The 26769-nt window shown below is 39.1% G+C and overlaps 1 protein-coding gene across 1 annotated transcript in view; it reads right to left on the bottom strand.

Moving 5' to 3' along the window:
- The window catches only part of MAST4 (microtubule associated serine/threonine kinase family member 4), a 577822-nt gene that overhangs the window by 398970 nt on the left and 152083 nt on the right, over window positions 1-26769 (bottom strand). Inside the window, exon 2 of the mRNA XM_030799245.1 lies at window positions 18615-18768. Within this exon, the coding sequence (XP_030655105.1) occupies window positions 18615-18768 (154 nt within the window). The remainder of the gene's footprint in view (window positions 1-18614; window positions 18769-26769) is intronic.

Raw genomic sequence — 26769 nt, 5'->3', positions numbered from 1 at the left:
TTTCACCAAGACCACCAAGGCAGGTGTCCTTCAGGTGGCATTTTTCTGGATTTAAAATTCTTATCAAAAAATAAATAATGGTTTGGCCCCAAACTCCAGTTGCACAGACCAAAGACTAATGTGACAACTTAAAATTGATTTTTAAAGAAGTATTAAATAGAGCCTACACTAATGAGAACATGGTAACAAGATTCTAACATCAAGCAGCATTGCTGAGAATGAATGTCTGCCTGAGTGAGGGCACCCAAAGAGGTGGGTGGTGGTGGTGTCTAAGCAATGCTGGGCAGAGGTCAGTGTTAACATCTGCAATCTGGCCTCCCTCAATTCACGTATTGAAATATAATTCAGTAGAATGAATTGCTAGACATGTCTAACCCCCCTGGGAAATGACAGATATTGATGAATGCTGCTGGCAAGATATATGGAAGGAAACAGCAAATAAATAGAACCATTTTTTCTCAGAGTCATTTTGTGGATATGTGGAACAGCTGTTAAGCTACTTGTCAGCTCCCTCTTCTGTCTTCCTCCTCATCCTCCCTCTCCCCAGCTGCCTTATCTACACCTTTCTAAAACCTCCCTAAGGACCACTACCTGGCCCTCTTTAAAATAATAATCAAATGAATAAGAGTCATCTCTTCCTCCTCCCCATCACACTCTGACTTCTCAATCCAGTCAGTGCAACCCTTCCTAAGACTTCACTCCATCTAAATGTGTTCACTGCCCCCTCCAGATCCTTGAAAGACCCTTAATTTCTAAACTCATAAAATCAAACTGTTGATTTCACGTCCATCACCAAAGGTCTCAGGCACAAGGTTTAAATCCTAAAATCAAACCCTGACTACTATCATGTATCCACCGTGTGACCTTGGATAGGCTTAACCTTCTAAGCCTCGGTTACCATAAACATGCTGTACAATGGCGATGATACCAATCTTATGAGGTGATGAGAATTCAGAATGTAAACAAAGAACCTATCATCTGACAAAAGGCCCAAAATAAATTATTACTTTTTATCCAGTCTACTTTTCACTGTTAAACAGCTCCTCCTGGCAATGGTCCTCCTCCTTGGTGTCATCTTCGGATCAAATTCTCTCCAGCACTGGGAACTTGGAGCATACCTCGTTCTTGTTCCATCCAACAGATAGACTCAGGAGTACAGAACGGAAAAGCAGTCAGACATCAGTTTGCATCCTCCTTTCACCATTTATTAGCTAGAGAGCTCCGGATAAATACCTTGACCTCTCTGACCTTCGATTTCCTCACCTCTAGTGATGATGATAGTAGGTAACACATGTTAAAGTGCCCAGCACAAAATTGAACACAGAATTTGTGCTCAGTGATAGTTCAGGTCCCCCTCCAGGATGCTTTTACCCATTCTGGCACCACTGGCATTGAATCCACAAGCAGGATTCAGTGCCAATGGTACCAACCAGGAAGGCTACTACCTTTACCTTCCCCCATCACACCACCCACTGCTATGTGTGGGTGCACATGTACAGAGTGCCATTTATTTCAGTATGCAGTATGTTCTACTACACTGTAACTTCTGTATCTCATCTGTTTTTGTAGCCCCAGGTCACACCTAGCACAATATCCTGCATGTGAAACACACTAGTCTTTACAGAACCAGATATTTAAGTCTGTGTGTATTGACTTTCCATCTGTCTCTCATTTATATTTCTCCCAAGGATCATATTTTTCATTATTATTTAATTACACACTGCCTAGAAGAATATTTAAGTTCGGCTCAAGTGTTTGTTTTATAATGATAATAATAATGAAGAAAACTCAGAGGCCTTAAATTTGATATGGAGGAGACTGTGTCACTTCTTATAGCTTTGATTTTCTCTTCTAAAAACCACCTCAAAAAGAGTCTACCATCTTCACAATATAATGCCTATTTTCAAGGTATGCTAATTAACCCCAATACCCCAGAGGACAACTTATATTTGATATCTTACTTCTTGGAGAAATTATGAATCCTACTCAATGACGCTCTTTTGCTCACCAAGATGCTTTGATGGATGCACTCAAATGTCACTGGCAACCTTGAGATGCAAAACATTTCTGACAACCATCCTACATCTAAACAGTTATGACAGAGGTTAAGGAGTTGGGGACCAGTAGTTTTACAAGAGAAACAAAAAGAACAAAAGCCGCCATAGAGGTGACAAAATAAACTCCGTATCACAACCTATGCAGAAACTTCCAGACAAGTCTAAATTTCCTAACAAGTTCTCTATTTTTATAAGGAAGCTCTTACATACAGTCTAATTCACATAATCGTGTATTTCATTATCATGTAATCACATCTATTTCTTTGGAACACTTTCTAGTTCCATGCTAGGTCTATTCCGGTACATTTCAAATTCTTTCTCAACAATATCTATGTATGCTACCTGAAGAATGTAATATTTTTGTCTTAAGAAATGCTTGTCAATATTGATCAATGAATAAGCAAGAAACCTAGAGCACAATCATAAAATATTTCCTCAAAAATACTACAGAGTACATCTCCCCCAGCGCCTCCAAATGGCCATTTGTTAAAGGTCCCTACTTCTGAAGTGAGAGATCTCAATTAGGAACTGTGTAACCTGCTCTCCCTCCTCCCTTATGAGGAAAGTTAATGCCCATTCTGCCTGGTTTCAAAGCAAAAGAACCATTGTTTTTTTTGAAGAACCATTTCTAAGAACCATTGTTATCCAACCCTGCACACTGAATTAAATCCTAACAAACCGCCAATTGCTTCACAAAACAATGCCCTTGTTTTTAAGATGAGAAAAGTTGAAGCCAAGATTAGCATCATGACTGCCTCAGCCATGCTTGAAAATTAATGGTAGGTGTAGGGTTGGAATTCATCCTTTCCATTTCTGGTCTATCACTTAGCCACTGACAACTTCTGAAAGCTCAGATGACATTAAGTAGCCCTGAACTCCAAGGTCAATGCCTCATGTTTTACAGTAACAGTTTTGCCAGCTACTTAGCATTCCCTTTTAGCGAATTCAGCCATGCTTATGGGGAAATCAGAGGGCTGAGTTGGGGGAAGGTAGTCTTTTGGTTGCTCCAGTCACCCGCCAAATGGCCATCTCTCAAGCTTGAAAGCCAGGTCATATTCTTCTAGCCATTTCATTAAATGCATTAAATCTCCCATTATTTGATCCACAAAGAGCACTGCGACTATTGAAGGCATTGTAATAGGGCATATGCACACAGACTTTTAGACATCAAAGAGTACAGTATATCATATATCAGAGCTGCCTCTCACGTAACGAAGCAGCTACAGGGGGAAAACACACACATACACATACACACACACACACACACACAGGAAAAGGATATTGAACGAATGTCTATGTGTAATGCCTCTAAACACTTGCCATTCATACCATGCCTGTACCTATGAGACTATATGTCTGATAATGCCTAGGCACAGAACCATTCCAGTATTTATTGATAAGATGGCCAGATTTAGCAAATAAAAATACAGGATGCATACCTATATTTAAATTCAAGTAAACTTGAATATGTATGCTAATATAGCACTGGATACTAAAAATATTATTAGCTGCTTATCTGAGTTAAAATTTAATTGGATACCCCATATTTTATCTGGCAATCATATTAGAATTAGAAATGCAGAAGGCTTTGCTTTGAGGACACAAGGAAAAAGTCCTCAAGAAATTTATAAACTAGCAAATGGAATGATAGGTACACAAATAATAAAAATTAAAAGTAATCTCTCTTTTAAGGAAAGAACAACATTAAGATGGTATCAGAGGAGAGACAGGTGGAAGAATCAGCAAAAATAACATGAAGGTGTTTGGAATGGAATCTGAATGTAAAAAAAAGGCCTTAAAGATTACATGCTTCATTATCAGTTTATACACCTAAGAGGGCAGGGGCACAACAACACTCGTAGCCACAGGTATGTGCATGAGGTATTATTCCCCACTTTGTTTAGTGTTATTTACATATACACCACTGCAGCCAAAAGCTAGCAAAATGGACCAAAACCAAAATAAAATACTTTGCACTGAGATTCCTGGCAACCAAGACAAAAACAGAAACAGTGGGTTTACCCAGCTCTCATTATTTAACAAAAGAATAATTCAAATTTATCAGACCAATCTAAACTCTTTTTCCTTGATGTGAGCACAGATAAACTTGTTTCAGAAGTTTTAATAAAAGGTCAATGACATACATAATTGTTAACTGTCCTTCAGAGTAATTAAGGGCAAAAATACAGGCCATCCTACATTACTGGAACTAAATAAAAACCAAGGGTGCAATGCGGTGTGTGCATGCATACATGTAAACACATAAATGTCCATGTATGTTACTTACATACATGCCTCTTCTTTACACAGACTGGGAAGCTGGGAGCTGCACAACCTTATGCAAAATCCTTCTTAAAGCTGAATTGGGTGCAGCATTAATAATTTACAGCAGTCACAGTTTGTCTTAGTTTGTGCCACTACAACAAAATAACAGAGACTGGGTAATCTATAAAGAAGAGAAATTTATTTCTCACAGTTGTGGAGGCTGGAAGTTCAAGATCAAGGTACTGGCATGTGGTCTGGTGAGGGCGTTCTTGCTGCATCCTCACATGGCAGAAGGAGAATGAATGGCAAGCTCCCCAAAAGCTGCTGTGTAAAAGAAATCTCTTTTAAGAGGGTCTTGGTCCCATTCATGAGGGAGCAGCCCTAGGATAGCCTAATCATCTCTTAAAGGCCCTACTTCTAAATACAATCAAACTGGCAACACTCGAATTTTAGAGAGGACACAAACCATGACATGATTCCCCCTGTATTCTTACTCAAAGAAGGAAACAGACATTTAAATAATATTCTCTCTTTCACAAGTCAGCAATGAGTTAAATGCAAGGAGGGGACTTACCCTCTGCTCTCCCTTCAGGCTTAGGTCTGATTCGGGTGCCTGAGACAATACTGCCAAAGAATAGAGAAATTATCTTGCTAGGCAGACACAAGAAAATAAATTTAGCCCTGACAATGTGTGGTGATTAAGTACTTGAATGACAATGGAACATGACAATGACAAATGCAGGCTACTGCCACCAAAGTCATTAATATATCAGAAACACTAATTTTTATAAATCTTTCAACTTCCCGGTTGGTTGCATTTCTTTACCTACTCTTTTTCCTGTGGAATTGACAAAGTCAGCACCATTTTCAGTTTCCAACTGGGAAGTTAAAAAAAATTCTACATTCCCAGTGGCTTTGATTGGCCACCAAAAATGAACTGTAAGCAAGAGATGAATGGCCTGGGTATGCTCGAGTGACAGGACACCTACCAGCAGCTCTGATAGAGGCAAAGGTGGGATTCCTTGCATAGCAACAAATAAAGCATGTGTGTTTGCACAGGGGTTCGAGGCAGGGTGCGGGGGCTAGAAAATGAAGAAAACCCATTTTCTACAAAGACTTTCCCTCCCTCACCATGGTAGCTAAAATTATTTACTACTCAACTCAAAGGGACCTTGAGAATATAGGATCCAACCCACTCACTTTACAGATGAAGACAGTAAGACCCAGCAATGAAAGCCACTTAGAAGTTGACTTGGGACTAGAATCTGGGCCTCAGATCTCCAGTTCATGTCCTTCCATTTACACCCTGAAACAGCAGTAAAAGATGGCAAGATGCTATCTCCACCCAGGCAAGTCACTTGCTTTCTTTAAATTCTGTTCCATTTAATTCAGTGATCCCATTCTCTCTCTGATCTACATCTCCCCACTCCCTACTGTATTGTACCCTGTTACTCTCTGCCTCTGTTGTCCAGGGGATTCATGTGTACTGCAATTTACCAATTCCAGTACACGAGCAGTTAGCAGCTCATTAGCACTGCAGTTTGACTGTATGAAATAAGGTGTCACTGGCCTTTTATACTTTGGACCCCAGTAGCGTATGTCAAGCCACATAGCCTTTCCCCATGTTTCCTATAAGAGGGTAAAATCTTTAAAAAACAAATTGAAACATGAAGAAAGGGAAAAAGAAAAGTATAAAATAGAAACTGAAACATCACCAGAAGAGCCAGTTACCTACGTCCAACTCTGTAAGTGGGTTCCAGTGTTGCGTGAAATGGTACCACCCACCATCTTCTTACCTTTCCCAACCTTATCTCCTCCTCCCTAGTACCTCAAGGACGTGAAGTGTGAGATTTCCTAGTTCATACTAATTTTCTAGTATTTCAATAAATCTTTCACGCTGTTAATTGTAATATAATCAAGTCATTGTTTGTGGCTTCCTCATCTCTACTAAAGACTCACAGAGGACCTAAAGCCACTTCATCTCTGAGGGGCTACACATATAAGGAACTGAGAAGATGAGCATGGATCAGTGTGCTTTTCAGAACCTAAAGGAGCACAATGCATGAAGGATAGGAAAGCCATACCCACCCGTGCCTGGGCCATAGTCTATCCTGTCAGAAGAAAAGAGAGTTTCAGGAAAGCACTAAAAAGACAAAACTAAAAAGCAGTGGAAAGGAAAAGGAATATGATTACGCCTCATCCAAAAAGCTCAACACCTTGATAACGGGTTAAAAAAAAAAAAAAGCCCTGAAACCAGTTTCTTATTCTAAAGGGAATTTTAAGAACAAAGCAACTTAGATTTTTAATATATGGATTCAATAAATTAATCTTGTTTCCTCGGGAAGGACCAAAGCCCATTATTTGTAGAATCACGCTAGAACCTAAGAAATGAGCAGGGGAGCCGGGGGGAGGAAGCCTTCTGTTCACGGATCCTGATACTCTATACATTTTTGTTTTGTTTCATTAGCCTAATTGGCATACGGAGCCTCCTGATAGAAATATATTTACACACAGGCCAGGCGTGGTGGCTCATGCCTGTAATCCCAGCACTTTGGGAGGCCGAGGCGGGAGGATCACGAGGTCAGGAGATCAAGACCATCCTGGCTAACACAGTGAAACCCCGTCTCTACTAAAAATACAAAAAAATTAGCCAGGCGTGTTGGCGGGCGCCTGCAGTCCCAGCTACTTGGGAGGCTGAGGCAGGAGAATGGCGTGAACCTGGGAGGTGGAGCTTGCAGTGAGCCGAGATTGCGCCACTGCACTCCAGCCTGGGCGACGGAGCAAGACTCCGTCTCAAAAAAAAAAAAAAAAGAAAAGAAAGAAATATATTTACACACATACAACTTTTAAAATCATGCCAGAAAAAACTTTAAATGACTACCAGACATCCTCCTGTCTGGTGTATGTTGAAGAATTCCAGTTACTTGGTTTGGTTTGCCACATTTAACACACCCAGCCAAAGGTCCGGATAGCCAACATATTTTGCAGCTGATAATGGTTTAGCTGTATCTGAGTATTTTCCTGCCCCAGTAATCTTGAAATTCTATGTCAACAGTGATTGAAGGCCTATGTTACCTTTTGCTCTGCAAAGGGGGCTTCAAGCATCTTAAGAGAAACTGGGCCTCCTATGGAAAACGTTAACTAACACTCAAGGTCCAAGTGTTAAGTTTTTCAAACTATCAGGTACAGAACTGTAAAACTGATTTCTGAAGTGCCCGATTTGCTAACGAAGCATGGCTCCCAACACTACCCAGGGCTCAGGTACATATCAAAGCAAAGAGCCCAGTCTCTCACCTGCCGCGGGTATAAGAGAAATGACTTTGATTCTTAAAGTCCTCATTCAGCCTCTTTCCTTAATTTTCCCCTCATGCCTGTCTTGTCACTGGTGCAAAATGCCTGAAGGAGAGATTTGGGCTTCCAAGAGGCTGCAGCCTGGCTCTGAACAAGGTGGTGGCCACTTGGCAGTTTCTAAGCGACAGGTGACCTGGGTCTGGGAACCACCACGTGACCCTGTTAGAGGGGCAATGACTCATCGGTAGACCATCTGCATGGGAGATGAGCTCCGGCAGAAGGCTCCCTGACAGAGAGCCACTGGGAGGCAGCATCTGCCAAAGGAACTCGCTGACAGCTGCGCCTCCCATTAAGTCGAGGTCTCATGAGACCTTCCTACTCCTGACAAGGAGAAATTGCAACACTTAACAAAAATACATCAAAATAGTCACACCTTCTATTTAGAACACCTAGATAGCAAACAAAATATCCAGGATATAAACTGCCATAGGAGCAGTAAAGACAATAAATGGTTTTAAAGCTTCTTAAAATCATGCCTTGTCACCGGGAAGAAGATGCTAACAGAATTGCCTGTTTATTGCCTGGTGACTCAGAAAAATACATAGAGACATTCTTCAGCTTCATAAGCTATTACTGATGAACTACACCATTTTTTAAGTTCTAAAACAACACTAGACCGACTCAAGAGAATTCTTGTCCTTAGTTATGTGCCTTCAGCATAGCGATTTTATACGTATTAAGAACTAGTAAAACAAATACCAGCAGGATGTTTTTACGTCAGTAAAACCTTAAGTGTAAATTCTATGTGGATCTGGGCTTTTTCTTCTGGTTGGCCAAGAGCCAAGAACCCAAATTGGGAGTATCACAAGACAGCACCATCATGAGAATTGTAAAGATCTTTGCCCTTTAAAAATTTCAAATGGTGCCAAATTTCAAAACATAGTCATGTACCGTGTAATAATGTCTTGGTCAACAATGGACTACACACAGGAGGGTGGTCCTGTAACAGCATAATATTGTATTTTTACTGGACCTTTTCTATGTTAGGTATGTCAGACACATAAATACTTGTGTTACATTTTGTTATACATTGTGCTACAGTTGCCTACGGTATGCAGTACAGTAACATGCTGTAAAGATGTGTAGCCCAGGAGCAATAGGTTACAGTAGGCTAAACCAGGTAGGTTTGTGTAAGTATACTCTATGATGTTTGCATTAGGAAATCACATTCTCTAAATGTATCCCCATCATTAAGTGATGCATGACTATATATTAACATTTCAGTCATCCTTCAGGGGCTGGTTAAGTCAAACTCAGTCCACCTGCTACTCACTGCCCAGCCCCACCATGCATCCAAGTCCCAGCTTCTAGTCCTCTTTCCAAATTCCCACTGGCTTTGGCTCAAGCCCCAGAAATATCCCACCATGGGCACTAAAACTGCCTCTCATTCCTGTACAGCTCAGGTCCACCCTCCTCACCACTCTTATGAATGACCCTTGACCAGGCCTCTCTCTGTTTTCTGGAACCAGTATACCCAGTACATGAATTTCCCTGGTGCTTTAACCTTTTGCACAAACACGTAGACCGGCTTCCCTTTCAATTCATGATCTCAGACTTTAAATGGGCTGTCAGTGCTTTCAAGAAATCCTGCTACATTTATAGCTTCCCTTCTTACTCTTCAAGACTAGGTCATATCTCCTTCTCTTCTCAATTCCCATATAACCCTCTCAACTGCACCCCTTCCCCCCATGGTCTCTCACAATGCACTGAGAAAAATGAAGCCGTTAAATCCAATAACTCTCTGCTTTTTTAAAGCAAATGTATTAAGATTACTGATATAATTTTTTAAATTACCTCATTTTGATATAATTATACAAGCAGCTACAAGAAATAATACAGAAAGATCCCAGGTACTTCTCTTTACCCAGTTTCCCCAATGGTAACATCTTGAAAAACCTTAGTACAATATCACAACCCAAGAACGGACATTGACACCGTCAAGATAAAGAACATTTCCATCATCACAAGGATCCCTCATGTTGCCCTTTTATAGCCATACCTACTTCCCTCCTACCTCATCCCCTCCTTAATCCCTGGCAACCACGAATCAGTCCTCCAGTTCTATAATTTTATCATTGTAAGAATGTTATATATTAGTGGAATTATACAGTATACCCTCTTTGGACTGACTTTTTCACTTAATTTTCTGGACATTCATCCAGATGGCCGCATGTATCAACAGTTGTTCCTCTTTACTGCCAAGTAGTATTCCATAGTATAGGTGCACTTGAACTACCTGCTTTGGCATCTATTTTCTCCTCCTTCCTCCTGTGACAATGTAGGAAGTGCCCCTCCTCCTATAAAAGGTCAACCCTTTTACATGTGCTCTGGATACCCAGCCCTGTTCCTCCAAACACCTTCTTCAGCTGTCGTGTCTCACCCAAACCATCTTCAGTACTTCACAAACAAGTTCTCATGACTTCCACATTAAGATGGATCTCACTGACCTTTCATACCCTTCCAGCTCATACTTTGTATTTCTAGTCCCTTTCAGCACACACTTTCTTCTCAAGAGTTATCTGTACTTCTGTTTATCCAGATATAAGCCATCTCTGATTCCTTAATGACCATTTTGTCTTATCCCATCCCACTCTCGCTTCTGTCTGCACTTCCCTACTTGTGATGGTTAATACTGAGTGTCAACTTGATTGAATTGAAGGATGTAAAGTGTGGATCCTGGGTGTGTCTATAAGGGTGTTGCCAAAGGAGATTAACATTTGAGTCAGTGGCCTGGGAAAGGCAGACCCACCCTTAATCTGGGTGGATACTATCTAATTAGCTGCCAGCGTGGCTAGAATATAAGCAGGAAGAAAAACATTAAAAGACAAGACTGGCCTACCTTCCCAGCCTACATCTTTCTCTCGTGCTGGATGCTTCCTGCCCTCGAGCCCTCAAACATCAGACTCTTAAGTTCTCCAGTTTTGAGACTGGACTGGCTCTCCTTGCTCCTCAGCTTGCGGATGGCCTATTGTGGGACCTGGTGATCATGTGAGTTAATACTTAATAAACTCCCCTTTATATGTGTGTGTGTGTGTATATATATATACACACACATATATATACACACACATATATATACATATATGTGTATATATACATATATATGTATATGTGTATATATATATATACATATTTTTTTGTTTTTTTTATATATATATATATATATATACACACACACACATATATAGTTCTGTCCCTCTAGAGAACCCTAATACTCTCCCCAGGACCAAGACTACTCAGTGACTACACTGTCCTATCCAATGAGACTTTCCTGTCCTCATCTTACTCTCTCACATGCAGCCCATACACAGCTTGCCATCATTTCCTCCTCTGCAGATGCTTCTCTCCTTCTGTGATTCCACAGTCCTACTTGACATGCCTATTTAGCATGTCTCATCGGGCATTTCAAACATACTCAAAACAGAATTCATCACATCCTGTGTCTTTGTTAAAATCTGTTTCTCTCCTAGTCTTTCCTGACTTAGTAAGTGCCCTGCTCCCCCTATCTCTTATCTAGCTGAATGCTGAGGCAAGGCCAGCAGGGACCATATTTCTCTAGCACCCCTCCAAGACACACCCACCCACACACACACACACACACACACACACGTGCACTTTACATGCATCTGTGACCATGTAATTAGGTCTTTCTAAAAGAATAGGAACGGAAATTAGCATGTCTCTTCCAGGCTGGGACTTTTAAGAAGTCAGAAGGGTTTCTCCTCTCTCTTTCCACTTCTGCCAACTGGAAACAGGGTACCTCAAAGGCTATTAAGAAGAGCAAAACCAGAAGATGGAATGTGGGTCCCTGAGTCACCACAGGAGGAGAGTTGCCTATGAACTCAAACATTTACTTTGAACTACTACGTGAGCAAAAAATAAACTACTATTGTGTTAAGCCATTGATATTTTCTGGTTTGTTTGTCATAGCATGTAGCATTATCTTAACACACACCATTTTTATACAGGCATTCTTTTGATGGTGGTACAAAACTGAAGAAATCTACAGTGTATAGGAAAGTTTCAGTTGTATTTAAGTGTGATATTTAGTAAATACCAAAGCTACCCATAAAACAGCCATACTTTATATAAATTATCTTTAATCTGAATTATTTCAGGCTTGCCCACTAAGCTAAGGAGGGCTTTAGGATGAGAAACCCATTGGGTACTACACGGTAATTAAAAGCAATAGCTTCCAGGTTAATTTTAAAGGAAAGAATGTTTTCTGGGATTGTGTTCTTCCTTTCTCTCTTCAAGTAAAAAAAATAACACTAAAAAATGCCTTTTTAAAAATTTTCAGACGTTATTCCAAATTGATTTCCATAGACCAAAAAAGAAAACCCTCTCAACTGTCTTCCCAAGATAGAACATCATGATTCTAACAGCTTTAAAATTCTAGTTTATATTGTCTGCAAAGCTGATTTCTTATTATTATGTGCATGTTATACACATATATAGATTTTTGCCTTTCTTTTACATTCCAACCAACCCAAACATTTGGGGGGGAAAAAAAAACACAACTCTCTTTGTGGAGAAAAGCAGCACTCATTCTCTGGCTGTTAAGGCTGCAACATACATCACAGCTGTAGAATGCAGGACAAGGATTTGGGGCATGCATTTGCATATCAAGAAGCCAGGATTCAAGATCCCGAGATTCTGTCCTTCATTCTGCAGCTTCCTCACTGTGAGCTGTCAGGCATATTACCAACAATATCCATGCCTAGACTTAAGGGTCTGTATAATGATTAGAATAATCCTCCACTTCCTCATCAGGGGGCTCCAAACCTCAGTCAGTGTTTACATGAGGCTTCTAGGTGCCTGGTTAGCAAGCTGTGGACCTCCAAGATAGGAAATACATCAGCCTCTAAAATAAAAATCCAGGCAGTAATGTGCATAGTAAGCTCCAGGTCTATTGTTTAAATGCCAGCCCTGCAAAAAAGGCACTGGTTATTTTCTTGTCTTTAATCTAACGCCCTTAGTGATTCAAAAGTTTAGCTAGGGAGAAAAATGTGAACATTTCAATCATGAGTGTCTATGCATAGTGAAATTATGGGGTTTGGGGCTTTTTCATTATAGTGTTCTGTATTTTCTAAATTGTCTACATTGAATACATATTACTTTGAAACAAAAATAGTTAAATAAAATATTTTATTGTAAAAGATTTTTTTAAAGAAGCTAACTAGGATAGACTGAATTATCAGTTCCAATTCTTTACTCCCCTGGAGTAACATTACAGTCAGCTGTCACATCCAGATTCAACGAACTGTGGATCAAAAATACTTGGAAAAAACATAAATATTGATACGATAAAAATAATACAAATGTTAAAATACAGTACAGCAACTATTTATAGAATATTAATATTTACATTTATTCGGTGATATAAATCACCTAGAGATGATTTAAAGCTTACAGGAGGATATGCATAGTTTACATGCAAATACTACACCATTTTATATCAGCGACTTGAGCAACTATGAACGTCGGTATCCTGGAACCTGTGGCTACTGAGGGACAACTGTATATACAGTTATGCATTGCTTAGCAAAAAGGATACATTCTGAGAAATGCTTCCTTAGGCAATTCTGTCATTGTGCAAACATCATAGGGTGTACTTATACAAACTGAGATGGTGTAGCCTACTATGCAACCAAACTACAGGGTATATAGCCTATTACTCCTAGGCTACAAACGTGTATAGCATGCAACTGCACCTAATACTGTAGGCAACTGCAACACAATGATCAGTATGTGCATATCTAAACATAGAAAAGCTACCTTAAAGTATAAAATAAAAGATAAACAGTGGTACACCTGCGTAGGATACTTGCCACGAATAGAGTTTGCAGGAATAGAAGTTGCTACGGGTGAGTCAGTGAGTGGTGAGTGAATGTGAAGACCTAGGGCATCACTGTAGACTTTAGAAACACTGTACACTTAGGCTACACTGATTTAAAAAATATTTTTCTTTCTTTAATAAATTAACCTTATCCTACTGTAACTTTTACTTTATAAACTTCTTAATTTTAAACTTTCTGACTTTTGTAATAACACTTAGCTTAAAATACAAACACATTGCAGAGCTGTACAAAAACATTTTCTTCTTTATATCCTTATTCTATAAGCTTTTTTTTCTATTTTTTTCTTTTACTTTTTAAACTTTTTTGTTTAAAAACTAAGACACGATCACATTAGCCTAGGCCTACACAGAGTCAGGATCATCTAGACATTACCATATAATAGGAGCTTTTCAGTTCCATTGTAATCTTATGGGACCACTGTCACATATACGGCCCATCACTGACCAAAATGACTTTATGTGGCACATGACTGTACCTGCATCCTGGACATGGTATCAAGGTGAAGTGTGCTTCTACCCCTTGACTCTGGGCTTGACCATGCCGTTTGCTTTAGCCAATATAAAATTAGCAGATATGACACCAGCAGAACCTTAAAATGTGCCTGTACAGGAGAACTTGCCCTCTCATGCTCCCGTCTTTCATAAGGAGATGATGCCTTTGGTAGCTGCTGGTCTAAAGAAGAAGGTAGGCACATAGAGCAAATCTGGACCCAAACTGCATCCTGGAACCAAGCCCAGCAGGGCCCAGAGTGACCTACAGCCAAACCCCAACTGACCTATAGCCATCTGAACAAGAAAAAAATACTTCTTGTTGTCTACCATTGAGATGTTTGCAGTTATGCAACATTACTGTTGCTGACTGATATACCACCAAATGCCACAGAAAAACTCAGGTTCAAAAACTATCTCATGGATTAAGCTGCAGGGTATAAAAAAGGCCATAGCATCCTTCACTTGCCCATTTTTAAAGGGTGCCTACTCAACCATCACTCCAGTTTGAGAAAATTCCTTAGCAGAAAGTAATTGTTTTCCTCCTCCTCATTAAAGACAGATGTTTCTCATCTTACAGCGGGGTTACATCCAGATAAACCCATCAGAAGTAAAAAATATCTTAAGTCAATAATGCATTTCATACTCCACTAAACTCATCATAAAGTTGAAAAGTCAAAAGCCACACCATAGTAAGTGGGGGACCGTCTGTATACAATTATTTAATTACAAATACAGTTAAGTCTTAGGAAGTATGAGACACTATGAGACCATTTAACAATGGGATTTCACATTAATATATTGTGAGTCTCTTTCAATATTAAAACATATTTTTTATAATATGACTTTTAATGTTTACAATTGTTTTCCATTTTATGTGCATACCATAATATGTTTAAGCAGTATTTATTTGCCGGCTATTTAGATAATATGAAATTTTAATTATTATAAATGGTACTGCTTTAAATATAACTAAGGTTAATTCTCTTGACATACGACTATTTCCTTGTGATGAACTCTGAGAAGTCAAATTTCTGGGTTAACCAATGTGTGAATTTTAAAGTTTTAAATATGTACTAATTGCCTAGTTTTACTTTATTTCTACAATTAAATGACTGGGAGCCCTACAGATTGAGCCAGCTGCAAATTTGAACTGAGTGAACAACTTTCCCACCTAAGATTCACTCCAGTTAATACTGCTGGAATTAAAGAGTTTATTTGAAACCTACTAGATACTGACTATGTTAGGAACAGTGTAGCAGTTGTGAGCATGAACTCTGGAGCCACGATGCCTGGGTTCAAATCCTCGCCTTCTGTTGTGAGGACTGTGACCTCAAGGAAGTTACTCAACCTGCCTGTGCCTCAGTGTTCTCATGTGTAAAATGAGCTAACAGTGTCTCCCTCATAGAGACACAGAGATGCTGTAAGGATTAAATAAGCCAATAAATATAATTCCCTAAACACAATGCCTGCTACACAGTAAGCTTTTAATATTAGCTTTCATTATTAGGAATAAATATATACATTGATCACAGATCTTCCTTTCAAAAAGCTAAAAGTTTAGTGAACCTTATCAAGGATAATTGGTTGGCACAACTGTCCAACCAGAAACTAAAAATCTTTGTTTTAAGGAAAGTAGAATGCTGCCAAAGAAAAGATCCTTGGATTAAAACAAAGTAAAACAATGAGAAGGTGGTCAATTGTTAAGTAACAGATTAGATAAGGCATGGGCCTCTGATGGAAAAACCAGTATGACTTATTTTAAGTTTAGCAACAGGGTATGTCCCAAGATGAGATCACATGTGATTATTTGGTTACCTAAAACTAGTGGAAAACACATTTTTTAAAGATCAGGGAAGATGCTGTGTTCTCCGTGCTCCAACATCTGACACTAGCCTGACACGAACACAGTGCCTAACACAAAGCAGCAATCCAGTCGATAAGGGTACCAAACTCATTTCCATGAGCCCATGCCACCCACCAACTCCAAATCCCCCCAGATGCAGTTAGTTACGCACACAATACTAACAGCTGCCTGGGCTAGCTGCTTTGTATATATTATTTCATTAAATCTTCAGCTAAACCATATAGAGGAACAATTAAAAATGTTTTTTTCATATTCTAATATAATTTTCAAGGAACTGTCTTCAAAAACAGGCTGATGTTCAATGGTTTTTTTTTAGCTCTTCTAAGGACTATTAAACATTTTTAAAAAATTATCTGACCAAAGATTTAGTTACCAAAAATAATTGTGTAGCAAACTAATTGTCTAAGGATAGACTTGCTAGAGCTGTTAAAATTATGACAAGAGAATCAAGTCCAGCTATTTATTTTCAAAGCTAAAGGCCAAATTTCATGTTTGAGATCATATATCTGCATCAACAGCCATACCCTTGCATTATTTTAAAGCTTTATGTAAACTGCTTTAGCAAAAGTGGATAGAACAATTACTGCCCCTCCTGTCTATCAAAAATAGTTGAATCAAGGTAAGTAAATTTCCTAAGTGAGATTAATAAATAAGAGGATGAGTCTTTTAACCTTTAAGATTTAATTTTCTTACCTATAAGAGAATAATCTTTGGGACCTCCTACTTTAAAAAGCAAATAGTCTGCATTTATGAAACGAAAGCAAAGAAAAATATCCTAACAAGCATTAGAAGAGCATCAGTAAACACAAGGGAAAAGATTTGCCTTAAACTACAGCAGTTTTTTTGATGAATTTCTCCCCCTTGGCCTGAGGTAGTTTGGCCTTTTGTTCCAGCAGAGTGGCACACTGGGTCAGATGTCCCAGACTCCACTAATCATGTGGCAGTAGCACTTCTGTTCCCAGAAATTTCATCTTCAAAAAGTCAAAATCCATAGTTCTCCAAAAAAAAAAAAAAAAAAAAAAAAAAAAAAAAAAAAAAAAAAAAGAGTAATTCAACTTACTTTCCAGGCCATTTTTAAACTGGTAGACAAGATCATCAAGTAGAAAGAAAACTCTGTTTGGGGATTTTAAGAAACAAAGTTCCTTGAAAATATTTATATCTAGAGGAAAAAATACTCTGATGAAATAACAGAAATCCAGCTTTCAGTGGTATATAGTTAGTAACGTACAATTTTAAGTGGTGAGTTACCTTTTAAAACCTAGGCTTTAACTTATCTTAATTTGGCTATTTTGCAGTCAAAAATAATTTGTGAGTTTTCTGGATTTGAAAATTTCTCAATTTTAACAATGAAATTTAAAAAGGGGTGAAAGAATTGAACCGATACTTCACCAAATACAAACAATTGTCCAATAAGCACTTGAAAAGGTGTTCTATATTATCTAGTCACCAAGGAAACATAAATGAAACCCACAATGTGATGCATCTATACAACACTGAAAACGGCTAAAATTTTTAAAACTGGCAATACCACAGGTTAGCAAGAACGCACAGCAATTGGATCATTCATCCATACCTGTCAGGAATGTAAAATGGCACAATTTTAGAAAACCATTTGGCAGTTTCTTTTCTAATTTTATTTTTATTAACAAAGAATAATTTATACATATTCATGAGGTACTAGTGATGTTCCAATCATATAATGTATAGCGATCAGATCAGGATAGTCAGCACATCCATCATCTCAAACATTTATCATTTCCTTGTGTTGGGAACATTCAATATCATTCCTCTAGCTATTTGAAATTATATATAATTGTTAACTACAGTTATCCTACAGTAGTATAGAACACTAGAACCTATTCTTATAAAGTTAAACATACACTACTAACACATGCAGCAACATGGGTGAATCTTAAAAACATCACACTGAGCAAAAGAATCCAGACACAAAGGAGTAGACACTCTGCTTCCATTAATGTAAACCCCTTGATAAGGTATATCTAATCTATAATGACAGAGCAGATCTATGGCTACCTAGGGCCAAGGATTTGGAGTTGAGGGTGGCAGTAGAGGGTGGGTTTGACTAGGAAGAGCATGGGAAACATTTTATATCCTGATCACGGCAGTAGTTAAACTGAGGTATAAATTTGCAAAAATCCATCCAAATGTAAACTTAAAATTGGGGATATTGGCCGGGCGCGGTGGCTCACACCTGTAATCCCAGCACTTTGGGAGGCCGAGGCAGGCAGATCATGAGGTCAAGAGATCAATACCATCTTGGCCAACATGGAGAAATCCCATCTCTACTGAAAATACAAAAATTAGCTGGGAGTGGTGGTGTGTGCCTGTAGTCCCAGCTACTCAGGAGGCTGAGGCAGGAGAATCGCTTGAACCTGGGAGGCAGAGGTTGCAGTGAGCTGAGATCACGCCACACCACTGCACTCCAGCCTAGCGACGGCACGAGACTCTGTATCAAAAAAAATAATAATAATTCAATAAATAAATAAATTGGAGATACTGTCACTGCATGTAAATTATATTTCAGCAAAGTTTATTAATAAAATTTTCAATTTAACTGCTTTCTGGATTGGATAAGATTTTTATGAAATGGTCTGCAGAGGCAGGCCCATTCTTAAGCAAGCTGATTACATGTGGAACTCTGGGGCCATGCAGGACCTTGTAAAGAAATGCAATTCCTTCTCTCATCCAAGCCACCGCAACTCACCAGTCAGGGCTCCTCCCAGGCTCCCTCGCCTTAGCTGTCTTCCATCCTCACTCAGCTGTCTTTTATACTTCAGTGATTTTCCAGGGCCAGAAGCCACATCTGGGTTGCTGCATTTCCGAAACGGCATGGGTGGAGGGGATAATATATGGTCAAGCTGCAGAAAGAGGAAGAATGGCATCACTGGCTAGGGCATCAACACAGCCTAGAATGAAAGACCAATCATTCCCACTTTTTCCTTTCTTTTCTTCTCAAACTCCATTCTCCCAACACTATGTTCAATTTTGCTACGTTAGAGAATTCAGAATTTCACTGTCACATCTTCCATCCAAAACAGAGTCTGGCTTGCTGCAAAATCTCGACAGCAGTGATTTTCAAACTGTGGGTCACAGCACATTAGTGGGTCATGAAATCAAGTTGGGTAGATTGTGACTGGTGTTTTTTAATGCAATAGAATAGAAATTATCACAGTCCAATGAAGAAAGGCAAAGTATTGTTTCATGAAATGTTTTATTCAGTTATACGTGTATGTGTGTGTATCCTAGGTCACTATATAAAACATGTCGTTCTGTACATGGTCTCCCCCAAAATTGAAGATTGTCACTCTACAGAGAAGCAATAGAATACTCTCTGTAGTTGGTTACAAAAGAAAATTCACATATTGCTCACAAATATATGTTGTACAGGAGAGAAATTTCTAAGCACCCTAGCCCTTAATGGAAATCAATACGTCCCTACATCACTTTATAGCTTTTTAAAAGAAAACCTGTCACAAGAATCAGAGAAACCAAAGTCATTTCAAGAGACAGCATTCTACAAAAGAATCCCTTGTTTCACAACACTTATTTCAAGATCTGCCTGTTTTTATAAGAAAGCCTCTCATACTTAATAGAGCCGTACCATCTAAAATGTTCACCTTCAAGTAAGTACATATGAATATGTGTCTAAGATAGTTGCAGAGGACAAAAATTTTCATGTACACCTACCTAAGTCCAGTTAGTTATTACAGATCCCTCAAAACAGTACATAAAAAGGTTAACTCTGTAGAAATTTAAAAACAGAAAAATCAAGTAACATTATTCAAAGCCGGGCATTTTAAGAGCCGTTTCACTGAGATTTGTTTTGTTTTCATGGGGAAAAGAGGTGGTCACCTGGTTATACCTGCCAAATTTTTTCAGGTTAAGATTATCATGGATGTATTTATAAGAAATAGAAATCTGGAGACTAGGTCATCCATTTTGTCTGTCCATGAACTGCATCATATTCAAAGTCATTGCACAGGCCGAGTGCAGTGGCTCACATCAATAATCCTAGGATTTTGGGAAGCCAAGGCAGGTCTTAAGCCCAGGAGGTCAAGTCTACAGTGAGCCATGATTGCAGCACTGCACTCCAGCATGAGAAACAGAGCAAGACCCCGTCTCAAAAAATAAATAAAAAATAATTAAATAAATAGAAATAAAATAAAAACTATTGCACAAAAGGAAATTTGATCCTGTTTATGAGCAACCCTTCCCAAGTTAGTTGAAATAGAACAGACCTCAACAGCTCAGCTACTAAAAGATTTCCCTAAGCATAACTGTATTCATTAGTAAGACCTAACACCTGGATTTCAAGCACTTCTCTGTAAGTACCATCTCACACTCATTGCCGGTCAGTATTTTAGGGAGAGGCCCTTTAAGAACTAGCAGCCCATCCACTCCAAGATCAAAGCCAGATCAGTAGGAAAAAGGGACTCCAGAGTGCACTTGGGAAAAAGGAACAAAAAAAAACACACGCTTTCAAATGCAGAGCTGAACTTATCACAAGGTATTTGTCGAGGGCTGCTGTTCATTACATCAGTGTCCAATTTAGGAGGGCCTCCAAGGAGAAGTTTCCATGTAGCCTCTAGAAAATGCAGAACCAAATCACTGAGTTCATCTAGAGTCAGATCATTAAAGAATGTAAAGGTTATTTTTGCCTCCTTTTTGGCTCCATTTTGTGCTCATACCCCAATTATTTTTTCTGCCAATTTTTAAATCAGAAACTTTTCAGAAAAACATTTGCAACTACAGAAAAGTTACAGGAACAGTAAACACCCATATTCTCAATGGCGAGTTAACCTTTTGCCACACTGCTTTTGCTCTCTCTCCTCTTCACACATGCACGGGGACTGTTGGTTGCAGGCAGTATGATTCTTCACCGCTCCCCCCCGCCACCCTCCCCCGCCAAATACTTCAACATGCCTCTTCGAAGAACAAGAATATTCTCTTAAGTTCTCCTATCCTATATTCTATATAGCCTTATAAGGTGTCTCAAATCTTTTGTGAGCAAGGTAAAGTATAAATACCAGGAAAAATGTAACAGAAGATTATATCAGGTAGACTTAACATTAAAAAATTTACTTTTACATTACAAGACAAATTTGCAGCCACAAGGTGGCAATGTGCCATAGACATTGAACAAAATGTTCCATAACAGCTATTTAATAGTCCTAGTAAATGCACTAAGAACGGATGCCTACCCTGTGAAACAATCAAACAAGTTAGGGTCCATTCTACTTAGTTATTTTCTCTTAATTAGGAGTGACAGCTGCATAAAATACAAATATTTCTCATTTAAGGTTCATCAGCATCTGCTACTTATTTTTCACCTGAAGTTAAATTTTTTCAGCTTGTAGAATTACAATTGATTACTCTGGGGAAGACTGCTGTATTACAAATTAACAGCGGGTAGAAAAACAAGCAGAGGAAAGAAGATAATTCCTAAATAGGAATTAGGTAATTTTCATACATATTTCCAACAAAGCCATAAAAGACATGAAACAAATGTGGAAGAAAGAGAAGGAAATCAAGGAGAAAACAGAAAAAAAAACCTAATTCATCACATATCGCACATATATAGACACGAGCTATTAGTCCACAAGCGAAGGTTTTTAATCAAAATCACAACCCCAAGAAGGGAGTATTATTTTAAATCTGGGAAAATTGAGGCAGTGAACTGTGTGGGCTGCCAATGTTTCAGGCACAGTATGAGCAGAAAACCTATAAGCAATGCGCCAAGATCCCATTTCCTCTTCACATCCAATCACACTCCCAACAGGGCTCTCTCTAAATAGATCATTTTTCCAAATTTGCTCTGTTGTCAGTGGCTTTACTATTCTTTCTACAATTAGTCAAAGCTTCTCAAAATGGTCCACTGCAGCCCTGCAATTTATTTTTCATTTTTTGTCCTGAATCAAATACTCATGATCCCTTTTAAGACACTTCATCACACCCTAGAGCTTATGGTAGACATCAAACATGTCACTTTAGACTTCATCCTTTAAATGACTCCATTTTAATGTTTTCCAACTTTTCCAGACTCCCAAAGTCTTCATACTACGAGGAGTTGAACTAAAGACAGAGGCTGTCTTGAAACTTTCACTGATGTTCAAGGGCATCTAAGCCTGGGCATGATACCCCTGCTTCAAATACTTGTGGTTCCTCTCCCTAAGCAGGCTGTGTACTCCTAGAGGGCCAGGTCCTACTCCATGGTCACCTACAGCCTGCTGACCACAAAGTATCCTGCATTGAAACTGCAACATGTCCTTACCTCATGCACCAACAGTAAATACTGATTTGTGTGACTGGATTTGCTTAAAATTTCCTACGTTAGTTCTTACCACCTCCAACAAGAGCCATAGAAAAGTTGGAAGGGTTCCTTTAATATTATTGAATGCAGAAGTCAGACAGGGGCACAGCATATCACCTACAAGTGAGGGATGTACACTCGCTCTTGCTAGCAGTTTATCACAGGAAACATGTTAGCATCTTAAGGGATAAAAAGTATATAACCAAGGAAAGTGTGAGGCAGAATTGAAAGAAAGTTTCCAAAACTGTCAGTTCTATAGAAATGCCGATCACTAGAATTCTATATTTTCTATATTTACTGGCCCCACCCATTATATGCTGTTGTACAAATTATCAGGCTGAGAAAAAAACAGATCCTCCACGATGACACTGTGGCTTGGCCATATCAATGAAGATGAATTAAAAGCACATAGTTAATATTTAATAGCAATGTACTGTATTCTTGAAAATCACAGAGTAGATTTAAGTGTTCTCACTCCCCAAAAATAAGCATGTGAGGTAATACATATGTTAATTAGCTTGATTTAGCCATTCCACAATACATACATATTTTAAGACATTATGATGCATATACATATGTAGAATTTTTATTTTTCAATTAAAAGAATAAATTTTAAAAAGTAAAAATGAAGGCACATCATTTACAAGCCTCGATCTAATTTTTGTTAATGTCTCCGCCATCACCATCACGACCATCTGCAAATATGGACCACAGATTTCTTTATCTACGGCTATATGCCCTAGTAATACCATCCATCTGTCTATAAAAAGGCATATGAGAACTGTCCACAAACACAGAACTTTCAGCCTCTTAACTGACAATTTTCTCCGACCTCATTTTCAGACACTTCTATTCCCAAGCACATGGGTTCTGTAATTCATAGTTTTTAAATATTAACAGTGGTCATATAAGCAGAAAGAGAAAGCTTTTTCCAATTTCAGTAAATGGCAATTCTGTTTTCTCTAGCTACTTAGGTCACAAAATCTTTCAGTTGTTCTTAACTTCTCTTTCACACTCCATATCCAACCAGTAAATCGTCCAGGTTCAACTTCCAAAATACACCCAAGATCACTTCACCATTTCTATGCCTACCACCCTTGTCCCTGCCATCCCCTTTCTCTCTTGCAATAGCATCTCAAGAGGTCTCTGTGCTTCCATCCTCTCAGCACCACAGCAGTGACCCTTCTAAACCATGAAGCCAGATGTTCCAATTCCACTGCTGCAGTCCGTCTCTCTAGTCCCAGCTCCTGCCACTCCACTCAATCCACCTTGGTCTCTTGCCAGACCTTGGATGCCCCAGGCTCTTCCCACCCAGGACCTTACATTTATCATTTCCTCTACCTGCGACACATTCCAGATATTAGCTATTGTGCCCCCTCTGTCCTCTGGGTCTCTATTCAAATGTCACTTTTCCTGGGATGCCCTCTGTAAATGCCTATGTAAAACAGCACGCTCAACCTTTACTCCTTCTTATTTTTCTTCAGAGCATCACCACATGACATATGAGATCTTTGGTACTTGTTTCTTGCTCTTCTCCCCCTGCTAAAATTAAAGTTACATGAAATGATGCACTATGTTGTTTTGTCCACTGCTGTATCCCTAGAACACTGCAAACTACATAAAAAGCACCTGTAAATATTGGTGGAAAGAGCAAATCAATTGCAAATCTCTGATATGCACTTTAAAATATAACAGGAAAAAAATAGAAAACACATGCCACAAAGGGATTTAATTATTGAAAAAATAGAATAAGATTATATTAAATGTTATTCAAGGTAACATACTGGAAACTGAAGTGAGTCTCTAGTGTTTTGACAAACTGAACACTTCATGTATGGAAAAGACCCTTAGGTTATGGCAAACCACATCATTTGAAAGAATCTGTTCCATATACCAAACTAATATGCTAATTTTTGAACATGGCTAACTCCAAAGGTAATTCCTAAATAACCATTCAACTTTTTAACTGTATCCCTGCTAGCATACATATTTGTCCAAATCAATCCAATCTTTTCCTACTCCACTCCTCTTTTCTGTAAGCCCGCATTCATCCCCAAGATGTAGCACATGCATTTTAAAGACTCATCCAGAATGCACGTGCCCTAAGGCCAAAGTTCATTAGTTCAAAGGGATCACCAATGTCATCTGCATACATGAGAGGCTCACCAGTAAAGTCCTTTTTATGTTTAAAAAAAGAGAAAGAGACTGATTCATAACATAGATTATGAAGACATTGTTCAGTTATTCTGTTTCTTGATGTTAAATATCTTAAGAAACCAAAGATATGAAAATAGATTATAAAACTGCAGAGACTATGCTTATAATCCTAATTAACTGCTCTCTCTCTCTCATCCCTGCCACCCAATAAAGAATCAAATTGGCATACACCTAATGCTAAATGACGAGTTAATGGGTGCAGCAAAACAACATGGCACATGGGTACATATGTAATAAACCTGCACATTGTGCACATGTACCCTAAAACCTAACGTATAATAATAAAAAAGAATGGCAATGAAAGGTTAAAAAAAAAAAAAAAAAAAAAAGATTAGATACCCCCCCCCAAAAAAAAAAGAATCAAATTGGCAACCTGAAATGACTTTATTTCAAAATTGGATTTTATTTACTTTTAAACCAAAGCCTATAATCAATATTTTAAAATTTGATAGAACAGGCTTCTATAGTTAAAACACTCATTATTCATTTCATACTAATTCCACAGTGGTTAGGAGCCCAGATGAGAGCCAACACTTACTATCCTAATTAAGATATTTAACTATTTCTGCACCTGTTTCCTCAACCAAGAGATGTTAGTAACAATAAATATCTATCTCCTGGGGCGGCAGTAAGGATGAAGACAGTACATATATGTAAAGCACCTAAGACAGTGCTTGGCACAAAGGAAGTGCACCATGAATGACAGCTATGGTTATTAATATCACTGTCCTGTAGTAAGTCACTTCGTTGTCTAGGCAAACATCTCTGTGAGTGTACATCATCATCAATGGTTCACAAGGAAATTAAACTCTTTACAATCGTACCAAGGTTTTGGTTTGTGTTTTGTTTTTATGGCTCAAGTGAGAATCTGATTTAAACAGCTTTTACGTTATTTCAGGCTGTAATGCTCATACCTGTATTCCAGAGCACAGAATTCTAGGGCGTGATCGCCTATGCTATGTGCATCTGCAGCTATGTTTTTGGCATGAAGCGGAGCAGTACAGTGGTGAGGGACCTAGCCCTAGTGGGAATTGCCAGGAGCAGAATCCCAATGTCATGTCCTGGGCAAGCTATCTCTCTCTGAGACTGGACCTCAGAGATGCAGTTAGGATGCAGAGAGATGATGCATGAAAAGAGCCGGCACACAGACACACTCAGTAACAAGTGATACTGATAAATGTCACTATCACCCTAGGCTCAGCTCAAGTCTCCCTCCCCTTCCCTTGGCCTGATGTCTGTTACAACCTGCAGCTCTATTTAACTGGCCCTCCTGAGTGGCACCTCCCAGGCACTCTTATCTCTGTTCTATACCACTCAGAGAATAGAAAAACATTTATTATTCTCTGCAGTGCCTGAAGAATATGCAAGGCCCCTTCCCTAGCATCTTAAAATCTAACTATAGATTGAGTCAGACCACCAAGACCTCTACAGTCCTAGACCACACCATCCTGGGACCTATTAATTGATTTTGCTGACAGTCATGTTGGATTATACCACCCAGAATGCATTCTTCCATTTAATGATACTATAAGAAATGGTCCCAGCCAAGCATGGTGGCTTACACCTGTAATCCCAGCATTTTGGGAGACAGAGGTAGGTGGATCATGAGGTCAAGAGATCGAGACCATCTTGGCCAACATGGTGAAACCCCGTCTGTACTAAAAATACAAAAATTAGCTGAGTGTGGTGGCGCACGCCTGTAGTCCCAGCTACTTGGGAGGCTGAGGCAGGAGAACTGCTTGAATCTGAGAGGCGGAGGTTGCAGTGAGCCGAGATCGCACCACTGCACTCCAGCCTGGCGACAGAGTGAGACTCCGTCTAAGAAAAAGAAAAGGAAGAGAAGGCAGGGAGGGAGGGAGGGAGGAGGAGGGAGGGAGGAGGAGGAAGGAAGGAAGGAAGGAAGGAAGGAAGGAAGGAAGGAAGGAAGGAAGGGGTCCTATAAATCCTGCTGCCCTGTTCTTATAAACAAGTAAAGAAGGGCCTATATTGCATAGCATCCTTCTTTATGAAGACTCATCTCTTTCTACAGACATTTATTAAGCAGCTGTGTGCCAGGTATTGCTCTGGACACAGCAGTTGGCAAAAGGGCAAAGAACGAAACAGACAAAAATCCCTGCCCACTGGGAGCTTCATTGGAGCTGGGGAGAGGAACATCTGGAGAAAATCCTTTCGGTTCCTTACATTAAGACTGTTTTTATCCTGGGAACACCATAACCCACATACCTAGTCATGTTTCTCTACTTCAGTCCCTAGAAATCCCCTGGCAAAGCCCACACCCCATCGCCAACAAACATAGCATGTCCTATGTCCAACTGAGACTTCACGGGTCCAT

The sequence above is a fragment of the Nomascus leucogenys genome, chromosome 18, assembly GCF_006542625.1.
Source record: "Nomascus leucogenys isolate Asia chromosome 18, Asia_NLE_v1, whole genome shotgun sequence".
Classification (NCBI taxonomy): Eukaryota; Metazoa; Chordata; class Mammalia; order Primates; family Hylobatidae; genus Nomascus; species Nomascus leucogenys.
The sequence above is the reverse complement of the archived record's forward strand: the minus strand, read 5'-3'. Positions and strand labels throughout refer to the sequence as shown.